General features: G+C 47.3%; 1 protein-coding gene across 1 annotated transcript in view; it reads right to left on the bottom strand.

The window, feature by feature from the left end:
* The window catches only part of ATXN7 (ataxin 7), a 137,850-nt gene that overhangs the window by 4,811 nt on the left and 113,723 nt on the right, over nucleotides 1-19,316 (bottom strand). The window contains 10 exon segments of the mRNA XM_047747427.1: nucleotides 2,021-2,247; nucleotides 2,250-2,315; nucleotides 2,318-2,991; nucleotides 7,817-7,938; nucleotides 8,299-8,497; nucleotides 9,992-10,217; nucleotides 10,220-10,256; nucleotides 14,709-14,791; nucleotides 15,254-15,513; nucleotides 17,569-17,821. Of these exon segments, the coding sequence (XP_047603383.1) occupies nucleotides 2,021-2,247; nucleotides 2,250-2,315; nucleotides 2,318-2,991; nucleotides 7,817-7,938; nucleotides 8,299-8,497; nucleotides 9,992-10,217; nucleotides 10,220-10,256; nucleotides 14,709-14,791; nucleotides 15,254-15,513; nucleotides 17,569-17,821 (2,147 nt within the window).

The following is a 19,316-nucleotide window of genomic DNA, read 5'->3' on the forward strand; positions in this document are numbered from 1 at the left end:
TAAATTAATTAAATCTTAAAATCAGCTCTACAAGATACAGGGAGGTAAGACCCCTACTCTTCTAAGAGCGCCGTTCTCTGCAGCATTTGGGAGTCATGGATACCTTTGAGATTCTGATGAAAGCTATAGGATCCCTCCTGCAGATAAATGAGCACAGACACTGAAAATATCTAACACATTTTTGGGGGTTCACTGATCCTCCAATCTCTAGCCATCCCCCACCCCCAGATTTGTGCAGCACAATAAAAAAGTTTTCTACTGCACAGGGGAAATCTTTCCCAAATACATACTTAGGTTGAACTAATTTTAAGAACCCAAACTCAGACTGTTTGTCCTAGTGGGACAGGGGCCCTCCCCAGAAGCAGTAAATGGGCAGCTCATGAGCCATACTTGGTCAGCAGATATGTGGGCTGTATTAGATTTCAAAACAACACACTACATAACTTCTAAACACGGCCAAACTTTCTCATGCTGAGTCCAGATCTGCAGTTTCTTTGAAATGGGTGACAAGTTTCTGCGAGCACCTGCTTTGTGCAGATGGGCTCCCATTCCCTCATTTTCCAAAAGCACTGTTCACCTCTGCTGCGCCCGCCAGCCTCCTCCCCTCCTTTCTGTGATTTGTGGGCACCAAGGGTTGGCAGTGCCATCTATGGGAAGCCAAGCGCACGCAGTCAAAGAACACGTGGAGCGTCGCAACACAAGGGAAGATCCCTCCCCCAGGTTCACAGAGAATCAGGAAACTACACTCAGAAGGAAGTTGTTCAAGGATGGCTGGATGTACCACTTTCTGCAGTATTTGTACCGTACTTTTATGCTGATAAACGCTAATGAATAACTACAAACCAATGGTAAAAGCCCATTTTCACACGTCCAGGGGCCCCTTGCTCAAAGGGCCACGCAACACACAAACAGCCCCTATAGACTCGAGGCTCAAAGAGAAGAATTTAAACAGCTGCTCCTTCAATTCTTGGGTAGTTCTTTGCCCGCACCTTTGGCAGTGGGCATTCATGCACAGACAGTGGAGGGAGTGCTACCGCTGCAGGAAACATCCTGCTATGTTCTGCAGAAGTCCCAACCTGCCCACTGAGTGAAGTTCTGCAGAGGAGGAAGACAGCAGGACAGGACAGAAGGACCTCGCACTGTACCCCAGGGCTCCGGGGGCGCTGTGGACAGCCCCATGTGCAGGCAAGGAGAGGAGACACGCTGATGAGTGACAGGATGAGAGGTGGATGGACACTTAGAGTAACGGAAGCTAGAGGCGGCGGCTCTAGGAGAAGAGGGTGAGGGGAGGACGGGGACTGGGGGAGGAGTGGGGAGCAAAGAGCACAAGGTGCAGTCATGGGTCATTATGAATCTGACACCCAGCTGGCCACTGCTCTACAAATGGGCCTGCATTCCCACTGCCTTCTCATCTCTTCACTTAAATGAGAATTTAGTCTTCAGCTCTGCCCACACTTACTGCCGCTTCCCTGCCTCCCTGGAAAACCGGGAGAAAAAATAAGGTGAGAGTTAACTAGAAAATCTGAAGTCCTTTGATAGGAAGATTATTAAAAGGTCTTTCTTTCAAAAATTTAACCCATCCCTTTCTAGATTAGGGGGTCTGCAGGCCAGCTTTCTTCAGAGGAGCAAGCGAGAGAACCAGTCTCCAGGAGATCACGGCCTGCGTCCTCCCTAAACGGTGCCCTAGGACATGCGCTCCCCGGGCCTGCACCCACGGGCTATGCTGGGTCTGCTGCCATCATATCACGCGGGATGGCTTCTGCAACCCTAGCTGCTAAAATAAAATGCGCTTCGTGGTTTCCTTACCCGGGAGCATCTTCCGAGTCTTAGGAAATCCTGGCAGAGAAACTCTGTTTTACCTTCACATGGCCATGAACTCTTCCTTTGAAGAGAGACCATGAAGCTGGACACGTGTTTACAGGCAAACCAAGCAACCCTACCACACCGATCTCTGAGCCAGCCAAAGAGCTCAAGGGAGAGGAAATGGGCACCCCCACAGGGCTCACAGTCCATTTCCTACCTGATGAAGGAGGGAACTGTTCGTCAGTCCTTGTGCCCCTGGGCTGGTGCCCGCGTGTTTCATGTGGACGTTGTTCATGGCTGGCAATTTGGCAACCTTTGTGGGTTTGCTGCTGCTGTTGTTGACGCTGCTGGAGCCGGGCGAGCACTTTCTTTTCTTTCCGATCAGTCTCTCGAGAGGAGTGTGAGAGTGTGAGTAGCCGCCGTGGGAGTTGACGGGCAGCTCGCTGACTGGTGAATGAATGGGCCGAGAGAAAGCGTGGAGTCACCGCTGTTCACCATCACACTCATCCTCTGATGGATTCGGCAGGGCTCCCCCCCGGAGGGCCCCTCCCTGACTGCTCGTGCCGGACACTCACCGAGTTTGCCTTATTTACCACACAGTTGAGGCCCACGCCGTGGGAAGACGTTACCGTGGAGGGGTAGGGAGTCCCAGAGTGCGCCACACAGTTTTTCCGAAAAGACTCCATGGAATGAGAAGAAGAGGAGGAGGAGGAGGAGGAAGAGTGAACTAACAGTGGGGAACTGTTTTTTGCGTTCTTTCCTGAGCCACCGCTGGTACTGCTACTGGCGTTGTGACAGTTAGTGCTGTTACCAGAAGGCTCCTTGGGCCTTAAAGACTTGCTGGATTTCAACTTCTGAGGTTTCCTGGACATAGGGGACGAGGGCACCGAGGATAGGCTTGAGGGCGTGGAGGGGGACGAGGAGGAAGAGGACACTTGTCTGGGTTGCATACTGCACACGGGATCCATTGCCCCAGAGGCGGCGGGCTGCGCATTTAGTGTGGTGCCATGAGCTGGTACCGATTTGCTGTTCGGGGAGATGCAGGTGGATGAGAGCAGGACGGGGGAAGCCGACACAGTGGCTGCCGCCAGATAGCTGACCCCACACTGTGACGTCGGCACAGAGTTTGTCCGATGAGGAACACGTGTAGAGATGGGGGGTGTGGTGCTGGGCACCGGCGGGATTTTCCTGCGAAGAAGAGAGAGGACAATAAGAATCACCACAGCCATTCACAGAAACTTGGAGATGGACGTGTCCTTTACCTCTGGCACTGAGCAGCACACACCTGTCAGAGGGATCCATCTGAAATGCACAGCCCATCCTTCCTGCCACTCCTCTCCTTCAAATTCCTTCATGCCTTCCTCGGGCTCTCAGAATAATGGTCTGTAAAGCACGTGCGCCTCACTCCCTGCAGGTCCCTAGCCCCACACTGCCTCCTCCCATCCACCCCCCTCCACCCCATTCCCAGATTCCACCTACTGACCTTTCTTATATCTCAGAACAGGCCTGGACATGAGGCACTGTCCATCTTCCACCTACAATGCTCTGACCCCATATTCTGCTCACCCCTCAGTTTCAGACCATTGTCATTTTCTTAGAAAATCTGTCCTGACCATCTTGACTTGCTTGGTTCTCCAGAGACTCACACTGCCCGTCCCCAGACTTGGGGGCATTGAAGGCAGTTCCCACAAGTGACTGCTGATCATGGGCTAACTTCCCTACAGACAGAACAGTCCACGGCGTATTTGTAACTGTACCGCAGTGCCCAGCACGGTGCTATGAATACTGGAGGCATGCAGATGTTGAGGGAATTCACGAACAAATGAGGAAAAGGAAGGCCACAGTGATTTCATAGCAACTGCTAGGTCCTACCTATGGCTCGAATCACTTCTCTGGGGGTTCCCAATCACAGTGCTGGAACAAAGTATTCCATCAATAATGTCTGGGTTAGGTGTCTGTCTGAAGATGAGAGTGTCATTCAAATGGCAAACCAGGGAGGTCCCCTTTTGGTTTTACTCTGATTTAAAATATGCCAGCATCAGAATTTCAAAACCCCTACGGCAGAATTAACACCCAGGTGACAACACAGAAAATGGCCTGAATGAAAAGCAAGTGTCGAGACGGGACTGCTCTTGACTTTGGGGGAGGCTCTAGGGGGTCCAGGCCAGCGGGGCGCCAGCTCCTCATCTTCCAGGTGAGCGGGGTCCCGACTGCCGCTGAAGAGCTTGCCGGATGCTCTGTGAGACCTACAGCTATTAATAAAAGCAACTATTGACTGCGTACCAGCTGTAACCGCCCCATTCAGGAGTGTCGTTCTGGTCCCAGGGACCCCTGCATCCAGACCGACCACACCCAGATCCCTGTGGGGCAGGGTCCAGACATGGGAAGTTTCTCAATCTCTGAGGGATTCCAAAATGAAGCACAAACTGAGAAGTGGGGCTCTATTCCCATGCTTCTTACAGAGGGCAAATACGGATGCCATCTGAAAGGCTTATGAGAAATGAGGAGTCCCTGCACCTCACTCACACCTACTTCATCAGAATCTGCATCTCAACAAGACCCCCAGGCAATCTGAGGGTACTGGCACGTCTGAGAAGCCCTGCTCTGAATGTGTGGGTACAGCACCGCCCCCACTCATGGCATGCAGTGGCTCCTCGCGGCCACCAGGTGGCTTAGGAAGATGAAGCCTGAAGACCAGGCTCCTGGAACTAAATCCTGGGAAAAGGAAAAGCTTCCAGACTGGGAGAGATGTGGATCTCTCTGCACAAGATACTGGTTCCTGGTGAAAGGAAAAAAAAAAAAAAAAAAAAAAAAACCAAAAAACACAACAAAAACAAACATACACACAAACTCTTTTAAGTCATTCATTACCTTTTGTATAAAAACATGACAAAGAGAGATTATGCAGTTGTACAGACCTATGTCTGTATAAGTGAATTCTGTAAAGATATACAAGCAATTAATAAAAATGCTCCTGTCTGGGGGGGTGGGTGGGAAATAGGAATGTAGGGGTCGGGGGGACTAAAACTCTGAACTGTATACCTCTTTACATTCATTATTCTTTTTTTTTTTTTTTTTAACCCCAGTGTATTTATTAGCAATCTAGAAAACTAAGTACCATTGTCTCCCACTCTACCCTCCCCCTCCCCTACTCCCAGCGCCAAAGAAAAATCCTATCCCTTCCTTAGGATTTAGGATGTGTGGAATAGCGGTCCCCAACCAACAGTGGACAAGCAGCTGAAAGAAATCACAGGAGCTCAAAACTGGCCTTTGGGGTCATGGCCATGCTCCAGAGGAAGTGCTAGTCTAATTTCACCAGTGTTCAGACTCCATACACTGAAGAGGACTTATTTCGCGGCCATACTCAAATCCCATTTTCACTTATCCCCAAATTAACTGTAACAGGTAACTAAAGGGACTGAGAAGGCTGCCACTGAAAGTAGGGGACCTCCTGGAAGAGAGGACTTTCGGCTGAGCCACTCTGGGAGTTTCCTTGCGTAAGTCAAAGATGCCACCCGAGGACCGTTCTCGAGCTGAGAAGTGCTGAACTCCTTGCGGCAAGTTTCAGGAGCTGCCTGAGAAGCTCGTCTGTGCTGGCCGGCCTTACTGCCCAGCACCTCTCTCCAAGCTCCTATCTGCCCCAGGCCTGTGTGCCACCTCATCACTGAGCAAAACGTCTCAGTTGTACTGGCTTTTCTAAAACCAAAGTTCACGTTAATGGAAAGCCATGATGTCCTCCTTGCTGGGGATCAAGTGACTGATAAGGCCGTCAGTCTCTGACAGAAAAAACAGAGAGACAGTGAAGACAACCTCATGATTCTGCATCTTTAAGAGGTCACGACACAAAGACAAAAACCTCCCCCCACAAGCCACTATGACCCGAAACCATATTCACCCCAACTGCTGGCCATAAACCACTTATCAGTCTAATGGAAGTTAAGTCTTTCTGAGGACCCTTTGAAACTCTTGGGAGTACACTAAACCCATACCTTGGGGAGCTCAATGAGCTCTTTGAGTCCTAACAGGTAGTCTGCAGAAATAAGCAGCTGAGGGGTGCCTGGGTGGCTCAGTGGGTTAAGCTGCTGCCTTCGGCTCAGGTCATGATCTCAGTGTCCTGGGATCGAGCCCTGCATCAGGCTCTCTGCTCAGCAGGGAACCTGCTTCCTCCTCTCTCTCTGCCTGCCTCTCTGCCTGCTTGTGATCTCTCTCTGTCAAATAAATAAATAAAATCTTTAAAAAAAAAAAAAAAGAAAAGAAAAAAAGAAATAAGCAGCTGAGATTTCACCTATCTGGGGGTTTCCTGATGTGGAGAGACCCCCCAGAATCCCAACAAACCAGTGCCCTGACTCATTTTTCTCGGCAAGGACAAAGTTCCTTCATAAAGAGGGAAAAGGAGCCTCTTATCTAGTAAAAACCAGGAAGAAATGTGAACTGGAAAAACAGAGCAGCACTGCTCTGGATCTGATTTTCTAAGAGAATAAATGCAAGTCCTATTAATGGTCATGAAGCTAGTTCAGACTGTAGACTATCTGAGGCCTCTAACCAGCTTCCTTTGACTTTCTAAGGGAACCAAGGCAGCAAGGCAAATGGATGTACTGGCAAAGTCCTCTCAAGAAGGCTCTAGTAAATGATGCTCAAATGGAGAATATGGAATGACATGTGGGCAACTGGACAGCTCCCTTCCTTTAGCAAAATTCAAGGTTTCCCAAAGTAGAGTCCGCCAAACATTAGTTCCGTAAGATTCTCCCCTAAATGAGGTTCCCAAGTCAAAAGAACTTGGGAGATGTTCTACATTATACATGATATATTCCCTGCTTTGAGAGTTACAAAGCTCTGAGAAGTCCTGCAATAATGAAAACTATTTCACTTCAGAAAAAGCTGAGCCTTTTGGCCATGAAACTCTTCTTCCACTTAATCCCATGTAGGAAACACTAGCACACATCATGGCATACAAGATGACCATCTTATCTCATGCTGTAAATCAGAGCACATGGCTCCTCTTCCTGAAACCTTCAGCAGCTCCCTACTGCACTCAGAATCAATTTCACGGTCATCTGGCCCCTGCCAGCTTCTTGAGTTTCATCTTGTAGCATGCTTGCTTTCTTGCTTTTTCTCAAACAGGCCATGATCTTTTCTGACTCAAGACCTTGACACATACGGTTCTTTCTGCCTATAGCCCACTCTATCCCACCATTCCATGGGCTGCTCTTTCTCATCCATCCATCTCAGTTCAAGGATCGCCTCTTCAACAAGGCTTTCCCTGAATCCCTCTGGCTTGTTTTCCCATCTCAGCTCCTTGTTTGGAACCAAACTGCCTCTGGATCCAAATCCTGGATGCCCTACCACCAACTCGCTGTGTGACCTTGCTTCTTGGTTTCATTATCTGTAAAAGAATGATAATCAAGGTGTCCCAAGATGGCATACCGTGAAAATTAAATCTAAGTTGTCTGGAATACAATAAGCTCTCATTAAGTGCCAGTGATTTTTGGTGCTTCCAGGATCTCCCTTCTGACAAGCTACAACCTCTACTGATTTTCTGTTTAGTGGTTTTTGTGTTTCCCCCAACATGTGGGAGTCCCTCTGCCTGGAACCACAGCACCCAGAGCAAGACCCACCTGCTCAGAGTAAATGAATGAATGAATGATGAGGGGCCTTCTCAGGGACAGTCAGAGGCCGTGTTTTCATTTTAAATAGGCTTATTTTGCGGTGCCCAGGTGGCTCAGTCAGTTGAGCACCAGACTCTTGATTTCGCTCAGGTCACGGTCTCAGGGTTGTGGAGCCCCGCATCGGGCTCCATGCACAGTGGAGAGTCCGCCTGAGATTCTCTCTCTCCCTCGTCCCCTCTGCCCCTCCCCCTGTTTGCTCACTCTAAAATAAATAAATCTTTCGATAAGCTTATTAAATCATCATCACCATCATCATTATTAAATCAGTCCCATAAGAAGGAGAGGATGCAGCACCGGGTAAAGTTGGCCCCTCTCCGCACCCCCGGAGTGGCAGGACAGGCACTCACTTCCACAGCTGCGCGTTCAGATGCTTCTCCACCATGAGGTTGAGGGCGCAGCGAAGCCGGTTCCACCTGGAGTCAAACACGTAATAGCCTCTTCCAATCTGCCGGCTCCCGAATGTGCAAAACTGCAAGAGAGAGCACAACCGTGCGTGCTTGCTAACTCCACCAGCAGCCCAGGAGGTGAGGGCTCTCTCACCTTCAGGAAAGGAGCTAACCATGAAAGAGCTTACTCTGAGTACCGCAGGCTGTGAAGCATGAGAGTGAAGATGCCTAGCCCTGAGTTTCATGGAAGAGACAGAGAGAAGCACGAGGTGTCCCAGGAGAGAGTGCATGCCGCCTCTGGGGCGCCCTGTTCTGAGCTGCTCTCACACCTTGACCATGTCTCCCACACGAACGGGCATGCCAAGGCCCCTGGCACGCCCCCCTGCAGTGCCCTGTCCCTACTGCGTGAGGAGGGTCAACACGGGGGTGCATGTGGAACTTACAGATGCTGGCTGAGGATGATGACCTGAATAATGACAGTCCAGTTTGTCAACAGACTCTTCTTTGTCATCGCCTTCTCCCTCCTCACTGGATAACCGAGAAGCTGGCTCAGTGGCAGGCAGGGGAGGGTGTGGAGATTCATGGACTGGAGGAGGGTCAATGGGGGCACTCCCACCTTGCTGAGCAGGGCAGCCTGGAGGCCTTGGTGAGTAGAAAGTGCAGCACTGATCAGATCACACATCTGGGAATCAGCCGCCTTAACCCAGATACAACAACGTGTCTGAGACCACCTAGGGAGGCCTGGGGTCCCCCACTAGCACTGGGGCAATAGATGCTGATCAGGTGGCCGGGGAGGGAAGAGTCCACTCTCCTGAACCGCATGATGTCACAGGGAGCTGTCTGCCAGTTCTACCCGGAGGTAACTTGCAAGTTATAGCCGATCGAGTGGCTCAAGGCCTCTTCCTAGTTTCCCCAAAGAAGAGGAAATAGAAGTGGAACTTAAGAGAAGTCTTTCATTGATTCCTCTTCAAATTTCACCTAGACTTGGGTTACTGAGGCAATAAATGAGATAAATGGCAACGTGCTCTAAGCCTGAAAGGGACCAGAGGTGATCAAAGGAAGAGGCAGCATGACCACCTGCTGTGGACAGTGGACAGCCTACCTCTCGGGCGGTACTGTAGGCTTCCTACATGTATGAATGCCTGGTGCTTCTAGAACTAAGTTTACTTTTTTACAGATGGAAAAATTTCAATGAGAAGATGGCCAAAGAAAGTACTTGCCAAGGAACGGACAGCGCCGTCTCCAACGGCTTCCCTGCCATGCTTCTCACAGACCAGAGGGCCCGTGTTGGAGCAGCTCAACTACACACATGGGTCTCCATGGGCAGCCACTTCTACCCGTCACGTGACCATGTTAAGGAACAGGCACATGAGGGGGAAAGGTTGGGCACAGCGACCAGAGGCTGGCATGTCCCTAAGCAGAAGCCCTTGGTGCCCATGGCTGGCAAGGAAGGCCGTCATTCTCTGTGCCTTTCTCTTTCCCTTCCCTCTAGAAATTGGGGACAAAGTCCTTTACTTCAACTTGGTTAAATATACAAGCACAAAGACACATATATTCAAGTACACCTTCACTGTCTCCAAGGAATGTGCATTAAGTTCTCGTAAAACACTCTGAGATCCATCGCTTACAAAACAGCTCAAATGCCTAGTATGTGGTTAGGCCCAGATCTCGAATGAATGAATGAAAAAAACAGGCTGATAAATGGATGCTGTAAAAACTCAGGCTGAATGCCCATCCCCAGCAAGGATTCCCACTGCTGGGTTTTGCAAGAACTGAGACAAGTGAATGGGAAAACGCTGCCAAAGCCGTGTGAGATGTTCCAGGCACTAACCTGCAGTCAGGACCCAAGTCTCAGCCCGCTCAGCAGGGTTAGGAGACCCCAGAAGCTGAGCGGGGTGGAGGAGATCATTCTGGCTTCTTTCTGCCGCTTGCATTTGGCCAAGAAGAGCCCTGGTTGAAACTGACTGATGAACTCAACAACTTTTTTTCCTTAAATTAAAACCCAATTAGAAAAATCTCTCATCTTCTTAGAGTGAGTGTGACGTACACTCCTCAACATCATGACTATACGGGGGTTTGAGAGAGTCTACAAGTCTGTTCTCTGGAAAAGGGAGAGAACTGGAGGATTTGGCTTACCTTGGAAGACTGGGGGTGTGAGGTTTAGGTTTACTAGCTACGAAAGGCTTTGATTCAGAAGGAATCACTCCATGAGAGTTTTGGTGTGGCTCCTGGGAAGGTCTGGGAGGGGTGGGCTGCGGGTCCCTGAGAGGCTGTGTTGGTTGTTGAGAGTCCGGATGGCGAATCGATTCCTTTTCCCTGGTTTTGTTTTTGTGCTCGGCTAATAACACATCAAATCGTTTCTTCTACCCTGGACAGCCCTCCGCTGAGTTAAGGAATGTGTCTACAGACCAAAAAAATACGAGAACTGAGGAATCTCATCAATAATTATTTCTTTGTCATATATCCAAAAACACCATTCCCAATTAAAAACTACCAACAACAATCTGGACCATTAGCACAGTTAAAGGCTGCTCACCATTTGATAAGCTAAAAATCATAGGAGTGTGACCTTTTTTCTTTTGCTAGAATAGAAGCACATATCCCAGGCTCCAAATACATGAGAATGTGGTGATGTTGCTTCCACCAGGAGAAAGAAGGAATGTTAGCTGTGCCACCTGGTATATAAGTGAATGGCAAACAGTAGAAACAAACAGGTGTTAGGTACTCATGCTCCGTGTCATTGTAACAGTTTATTTATCGGGGCTCTTACAAGCTCAAACAGAAAAATCCCTCTTTGGGCCATTTAGATTTTAAATACTAAAAGGGAATAAACACTTATGCCATAAACATGTCCCAGAGGGGTGCCTGGCAGGCTCGGTCAGTAGAGCACATGACTCATGATCTTGGGGTTGTGAGTTCAAGCCCCACATTGGGCACAGAGCTTACTTTAAAACAATGTACCAGAGACTCCTTTTCCAGTAACAGCCAGAGAGTAAAAATTAGACAAGTGTTTCTCTCTTCCAGTGAAAATGCCATGTCAAGAGTCAAAGTGGCTCAAAGCATCCTGGAGGTGGGGACTGCTTTGGAAGAGGAAGACTGGAGAGAAGCAAAGACTACAAGGCCAAGAGGAGAAAGTGTGAGCCGGAAGAGATGAAGCAGAGTCAATTCCTACAAACAGACACTCACTACGTAGATCAAGAAAATGGGACAGACAGCATTTCTGGATCTTAAGACAACATCTATTTCAGAATTAGGAAATGGGCACATTGAGAAAAAGGAGGTCAATCCCGGCAGGGTAACTAACAACAACCCGTGCCTGAGGCGTATCTTATAATAAAAAATGTCTATGCTCCAGATGCGTTTGATAATTCCTGTTTGTTTGTTTTCGAAGGCTAACTTGGGGCTAATACTATTCCTAGAAGAAGATAAAGTCTAGTTAACTATTGCCTATTGCGGAGTCCTAGTCTGTAAAAAATGTTTAAGGAGACAGTGGCCACAAATCATGTGCTGCAAATATAAGATAATTCATCTACAGGCTTCCTCCATTCTTCCACGTTACAAAAGTAACACCAAAGTATTTTGTGTGTGTTTATGGCCTTACACATTATGCAAATGTATTACTGCTCCAGAAGCTTAGAGGTTTGATATAACTTAAGGGCTTGAAGGGGAATTAGGCTTTTACTGTCCTTCTGAACTTCAGTTAACGACCTATCTCCTTACAGACCTACTGCAAACTATGCCTAACCCACACTGAAGCTGGCATAGATGGGTACACAAGTGGATTTAGCTTCTTTTTCAAGTTTTACTTAATTTCCTTTACTATGTAGTATATCCAGAGGAAAGTAACCGAAATGAAGAGAAGGAACTTTGTTATGTTCTAGCTACCTAATACTGCACCTGTCACTCAGGAAATGCTTCAAATAAAGTATGTAAAAATTATGGCCCTCTACTTGGTGTTGAATGAATCAATGAATCAATGAATATATATCACTCATCCAGTCGCCCGTCTCTCTAGACAGATGCAGAAGCCATTCTTCTTCTTTGAATGTCTCTGGTGCTTAGCACAGCAAGACCAAATTAAATCAAGCTAGGGAAATATTGGTCATCTTATGATCTTACGATTGGTCATCGTAAGATGACCAATATTTCCCTCGTTTGATTTGAATAATAACCATGATTTCTATGGAGCTCCCTCCCCATCAGAATCCTTGAGGGCTACCCAAGAATCACAGGACAAAGACTGGGTATGTAACTAGGCTCCTGCCCCCCACTCCACCCCTTTGGTAACCAAGTGCCTCCTCCTGCTCCTGCTCTTCAGCCTCCTGGTGGGCTCAGACCCGACCATGTCTATTCTGCCCCATCATGGAATATTTACACATGCTGCCTCCTTGGCTTCTCCCACCCCTCTGTGCCCAGTTAAATCATGTGGATTTCAGCCCATATTCCTATGGCAAAGGAGGCCTGAGACTCCCTGGCTCAATCCCCTACTGAAGGCTGTCATAACACATAGGCTTCCTTCCTATTACTCCTCAGGGGTAACTTCACACATACATGAATTATTATGAAGCTAACCTACCTCTCATTCATAAGACTGTAAGTCCCTCAAGGCTAGGGGCTGTGCCTTGATTCTGTTAAAGCCTGTATCTACTGAGTCCCAGAATGGGGCCTGTGCTCAGATATATGCAAAAAATTTTCCACAATGACCGAAGGGGCAAGGAAACCAGAGCCAAATTTTATTTGCATGGAAGACAGAGAGGACATGAAACAGGATATCAGACAGACAAGGAAGTGAGGAGGGGATTGAGAGGGTGGCAGGCAGAAAGAGTGGACGAGCGACAGAGTGGGCAGCAGCAGGTCCCCAGACACTGAAGAGGAAGGACTACGTTCTCGGTCTGAGGCAGGACAGACCCAGGCAGCAACATGGGAGACATTCAGCAGGGAGGCCCTTAAGCGCGGGGAGGCCCTTAGGCATGGGCAGCCCTCCCCAGGTTAAGAGATGCAGGCCAAAATGGCGACAGGAAGAGGGAGAAGCAGTAGCAAACAGAGGCAGGAGAGGAAGGGCCACGTGTGAAAGGGCAGACCTGCCACTTCTCTGATGACCTCGGACAGGCCAGGGCTGCAGATGCATACTAACATGAAGGCAGGCCCCGCACCGGGCTCTGCGGATGCCACCCTTCATAGAACACATGAAAAGCACACATGACTTACAAAGAAAGATGAGACGACAATGCAGAACCCGTATGAAGTCTGCTCACCGTCAATAAAGACTCAGGGAGAAGGCTGGTCAATCCTGCACATTATGACTTGATAAAGCTTTTGGTCCACTGGCATGCCCAGAGATGATTAAAGGCCAAGCCTCTGGGATAAGGCAAGCATTCTTCATCAACCACGGGCACCCTAATACTGAGAGATCTGGGGTCTTGAGAGCCAGGGAGGTGGCAAGAGAGTTGAGAGCAGTCGGCTGGTCGGGACCAGGTCGGGGTACCGGGGCAAGGCTTGCGCTTACAAACTCCTCTGCGGCTGCTGCAGCAGGCCATAGCTCTTCAGAGCTCGAGGGGCTAACTTCCAACAACACACAGTGCTCTGTGTTCAACTAATGTTACATAAAATAAAAGCAGTTTGTCCTGAGAAAGGCGTTTTTAGCCTAGAGATTTAAGGGTTGGGGCTTGGGGTGAAGATATGTGTGAACCCTGAGACAGAATGCAAAATTCAGAATATATATGTATATATAGATATTTTTCCTCAGGAAAAATGATCTGTGATTTTTTTTTTTTTAAGTTAGATACTTAAAGGGGCTCTGGTCAACGCCTTTCCGTAAAAGCTTCAGAACCACTGTTGTAAAATAAAATCTACATGCAAAATTAAATTAGAAATTTAAACTAAAATAAGAACCACTTAGAAACAACATTTACACTTTCTGAAGGATTTTAACATTCCTCCACTGTTAGGGGGTGGAGTAGGACCTGAAGTCCCTTATTCAAACATAATCTTTGGTAAAATTTAAAATAATACACCAAAAATTTTATTCAATTTTTTAAAAGACAACACTAATTTTTGTAATTCTTACCCCCTTCTCCAAACAAGTGTTTTTAAATTACTTTAAAGCAATGACCTGTGATAGTTTTTGAACCTCTCTGAAGGGTAGCTGGAGCCATTCTCCAGAGAAAAGCAAACAAGCACATCTGCTCATTTATGCAGGGTGTCCCCTGACACCACTCCACGGCAACTCCTACTATACAGCAAATACACCACCTTCTTACTAGCATATCGGCATTTGAAAGGAAAACTCAGGGCAGAAAGGAGGATCATAACATTTTCTTTGCTTAGTAAGTAAGACTGTATATTATCTAGTACTTTCTTAGAACTGGAAAAATGAGTCTATCTCAAAATCAGATGACTTTAAAGTGGCTCTTTAAAATTTAGGAACCACACATTACACAAGCATTTTAAGAATATTCACACACAGGCAAAGTAAATTCCTGGACTTGTTTTAAGTCCATACAATTTACACCACAGTAAAGGGTAGTCTCTCACATTAAATTTCTCTGCAGAAATACTAACAGTCTTTGAAAATAACAGACTGATTAGGAAAGAACAGTATTCCCCTGGATATGATACTAGAAGCTCACCGGGGGCAAAACGCCTCTTTTGACTGCAGCTTATCACAGAAGATGTCGCATTTTCCGAACTGAAGGCATTCTTCATGGAAACCCCGTTACCCCCTCGTTTACAAAATTCAGAACAATCCACAGATCAGCTCCCCTCCGGGTGCAAGAGCCTTACGGTCCATGCCATGGACCCCAACTCCTGTGCTTACTGGAGAGTTTCCAGTGCCATCTAGGAGGCCACCTACCTTGCATGTCAAAGACCGGGTGCAGGGCTTCTTGGTGTCGAGGTCGATGACCCCACAGTGGATGTCAGGGTCAAACTCTCTTTCTGTCAAAAGCATACAGACATTACCAAGGGCTCATCAAACATTCCTTCATTTTGAAAACAAAAGGAGAAATCTCAAAACAGACACATTTATAACTTGAATACAATCTATGACATCACCAATAAATAAAATCTACAACATGTGAGCCCCACAAAGCAGCAGACCCCAAAGAGGGCGGGGGTCTACCGTCATCACTCGACAGAAAAGAGAACGTGCAAATCAGCACTATCACACCTCTCCATTCACAAAGACACCCCGAGAAAGCTAGTTTTACAGTACCTACAGACACGTGCACTTTTAAAAGCAAGAGTGAAGAGGTCAGATGTCTTACTTAAGGAACTTTCTCCTAAAGCTGAAGTTGACCAGCCTTAAAGGGAGGACTTGTAGACAGCAGCCCATTTGTTCCCTCACGAATGCCCAATTAATAGACACAGAAACACTGAGACAAGAAAATATGAAGTTACCTGATAATCTCTTATTTAAAAATTTCCTGTTATTGGAATTATCTTCAGACTTCTTTTCCAGAGTGGATGGTGCAGGAAGCCCTTTGCCATTCAGAATCTGTCCAGGTGAAGGCAAGGTTGGCTTTGGTATTGAGGAGCAGTTAAGGCCAGGCTTGACTGAGGAACTCACAGTAGCAGGACAGGTGGGCCCCACCGCAGATTTCAGTAGTGTGCCATCCATCTTCGGATGAATCTTTTCCACTTTGACAGAGGGCGTCATGCTATCATAGAGGGAAGCGGAGCATCAGCCCGAGGGCCCTGCGGCCCCAAGGAAGTGGGGAGCTGGAAGGCAGAGGGCAGAGTCTCCAACTACCCCCATGCACTGCACAGAGCTAGGCCCCCAAAGGAAACTTTGGAAAATGTGTTGGGACTACTCAGAAAACTCAGGAAGATTCACGATGATTCAGTCTCTAAGCCCTCCTGTTGAAGCAAAAAAGTCCAGTGGACCATCGGATTTACCTGGTCTTTCGTCATCCAGGACAATCTGACACACGAGGCTATGGGAGACCTACACCTGAAACCCAACTAAATTCCTCCAAGAAGCAGAACATGAAAAGGTTAAAAGGACTGAAGACTATCTGCAAAACCTTTAGAGAGTATCTTCTGAGAACTATCATTTTTAAGAAAGGAGTCATCAAAACCAAGTAAAGTGAGTGAACAGAGCAAAGAATAATTGGAACTAGAGAATATGTCCAAGAAATGTCTGTGGGGACATACAAGAATTCAAATGAGCCTAACCACACCTCCAAGAAGAGGCTCTCTGCCCTCGTCAATGAAGGAGACCAATGTTTAATTAGTTAAGTGATGTGTCACTGACGGGATAATTCTCCAGTCTCTGAAAAAAGTTTCTATGACAAGAGCTCAGAAGTTAAGTGTCTGGCACACAGCTGGTGAGCGCCAAGTACCTGGGCCACGAATAACGAACTGAGTTTTCTAGGAATCTTACGCTCTCATTTGGGTGGCAAATGTTAGTACAATGCTAACGGTTGGCCTGGTCCCCCTCTAAAGCCCAGCTCCATCCAAATAAAGAAGACTGGGATTGATGAGGTTTTATAAACTTTGCTCAGTGAAGTCAGTGCTCAAACAGCTGTTAAGCTGGCGAGTGACTTACACATAGCACTGGCATTTTCTTTGGCTTTCAGACAGGTCCGGGAACGAAAGCCAAGCCTGCTGTACTTGTACCTCTGACAGATGAGCAGAGGCTGGGGGCTTAGCAACCAGGACAAACAGCACCAAACACCTGTACCTGGAAGAGGCCGGCAGCAGCAGAGTCGCTGCAAGAAGCCACGGCCTCTCCCAGCTGGCAAGGTCCTCGCGCAGCCGCAGGTGCCAGATGCTGCCCTGAGAGTAGCCAGGTTATCAGACCGGGGGACTGAGATGTGGGTCATACCCTCCAAAAGGGAGGCAGGCCAGGGAAAAGCCACCCACACCAGGGCAGAGGGCTACCATGACGAGGCAAGACAGGTTTCTATGGGGCGACTGGGCTGCTCCCTCACATGCCCACAAAGAGCCTGCCAGGCTCCAGACCTACTGTGCAAACATGCCAAAGCCTTGCCTGGAAGTGGGAACTTCTTCCAGTCTTCCCAGTCCGCTACTGTGATGGGAGCCCAAGACTGTGGGGGAGGAAGCGTTGTTTCCCTATTGCTCTGCAGGCTCCAGGAAATCCTGGAACAGCATCTAGGAATCACCTCACCTTTTTATTCCTACTGTTATCAATGGCAGCAGCAGAAGCACCAGTGTCCGTTCGTTTACTGTCTCCCGTGGGCCAGACACGACGGCAGGTGCTTGGCGCTACCGTGTTAATTCTACTGCTCCCAGGAACTCTGCACCACAGGCTATTCTCACACTGAGAGACAAACAGTGCCTCGCTCAAAGCCCTGCAGTTAGGGAAGTGACAGGAGGGGCGTGTGAACCGGGGGCTGGTCTGACTGGAGTGCTCTTTGGCTATCACTCCTCGACCTTATTACGTTTCCTTCTCCTTATCTGCAAAATGGGGCTACCACCAAGACCTGCTTCATAGGGTTGTTGTGATAATTAAATGACAGGACACAAAGACAGCCAAGTTTCCACAGCTGGCACACGATAAGGAATCAGTAAGTATTAACCTTAACCCAAAGCGGGACAGGGAAACAAAACGAAACATCTATTTGCTTCCCCTCCTTCCCTGCGCCTGAGCAGCCTCTCTTTCCCATTATTCACAAGGCACTTGGATGCTACTGGGGACACAGTTCCACTTTCTGCAGGGAGGCTTCAAGGACCCTCTTGGCCATACTCACATTCTACCATGGGGGACTCTACTTTGCTGAATGGGATGCATTGGCCTGGTGTTCCCCCTGAGCTGGAACTTCTCTTTGGGTGATTTCAGCAACTTGGAACTTAATGAGGATGCGCTTAGAACACCTCCACTGGAAGAACGGCTACTTCCACTTCCACTGCCGCCTTTGCTTTTGGACAGAGAAGGGAAGAAGGAAAATACTGAACTGGGAGGAACGGCCAAAGAAGGCTTGCTGGATGAGCTATGTCTTCTTTCTGAAAAAGAAAACAGGAAGGGGGGGGGGGGGAAGACACAGTTTCAGGCAAGTCTCCAATGGAATCCTGGAAGAGTCCCCTGAAATCAACACATTTAGGTTCAAATATGCGTCACTAAGTGAAAATATATTTAACTCAGCAGCTTTCAGAAATGGCTTATCTAGGCCCCACAGACTTATTTAGGATTCTAGGAACTGGTCCTTCTGCTTCGGAAACATCTCAGCATAAAGCGGTTTATCATACATAGATAGCCATTAGGAAATTAAATAGCCATTCTAAACCTGAGAATATTTGGTTTTTCAGGCTCGAAATGAACCTCACTCCAACTTGCAGGTGGAGAGGCAAGTTACTCACTCCTCTGCAGAGCTGTACTAACTGGCGCTGCATGGCTCTCTTTCTTCCTTGCTAGCAGAGCATCTTTCCAATTTTTAGAATTGCAAAATGTTAAAAAAACAAGTTGTACCTTATTTTTTTTTGTCACTACCCACCAGCATATGACAGCAAATAAGAATGTTTCTAGGGTTCTCTTATCATTCTTTAAGAATCTGTTCTACAATTTTCCAGTGAATCACTTCACTCCCTCCCCCCCTTTTCTTTTTAATAATCTCACTCGAGTACAGATGGCATAGCTCTGGTTCACACCACTAAGATGCCAAAGGCATAAGACAAAATACCACAAATAGCTACGCCTGTTTTTTAAACCAGGAAGTAATTCATGGTTAAATACAGACTACACAGGTTTAACTGAAAATAAGTCTACTCACTGGAGAATCAGGTTTCTCTGTGTAAGGCAATCCATACTACATAAATCGAGAGCTGTTGAAGAACGCTACCATCTGAAACAAGTGGAATTATTTAGTAACTTTTATCTACCTAACTACCTTATGAGGGTAGCTTAGTGTCGTCAATTAAACTTGCAATTTAAAATGACACGTGGCTTAACTTAAAATGTATGGGATCCAACATTTACTTATCACAATATGGAAACTAAAGGAATATTTTTAAAAATTTAAACTAGAATCAATGATTATAAGCATCACACAAATGGTTTATTTTTAGAGGTCATTTTATAACAGTCCTGAGGCTCTCTGGGAAACTGAGATGACTTATTTCCCAGAAGGTCATTAGTTCAACGGTGCTTTACATGGTACTTAAGAACCTACTCTACAGACAAAATTCCAGTTGTCCAACTAGACCACACCAAGGCCACACCCAAGTTAGGATGGCTAACTGGATAGTGATTTTAAGTGCTTTTTTTTTTCCTCCTCTAATGAAAGTTGTGTGTATGGGAGGGAAAATTAAAATAACTTAAGTTTATTAATTTTCTAAATTTGGCATCTGAGAGGTTCCCTCCCCACCCCGTTTTCTAATTTAGTTTCTCTCTCCTCTGTGATCCCCAAACACTGTCTGAGGATCCTTCCAAGCATCAGCACTTGTCAGACAGGACTGTAAAAATCGGTTTCCAGTTCTGCCACCTCCCCTTGGATGGCAAGGC

The sequence above is a fragment of the Lutra lutra genome, chromosome 1 (genome assembly GCF_902655055.1).
Source record: "Lutra lutra chromosome 1, mLutLut1.2, whole genome shotgun sequence".
Taxonomy (NCBI): domain Eukaryota; kingdom Metazoa; phylum Chordata; class Mammalia; order Carnivora; family Mustelidae; genus Lutra; species Lutra lutra.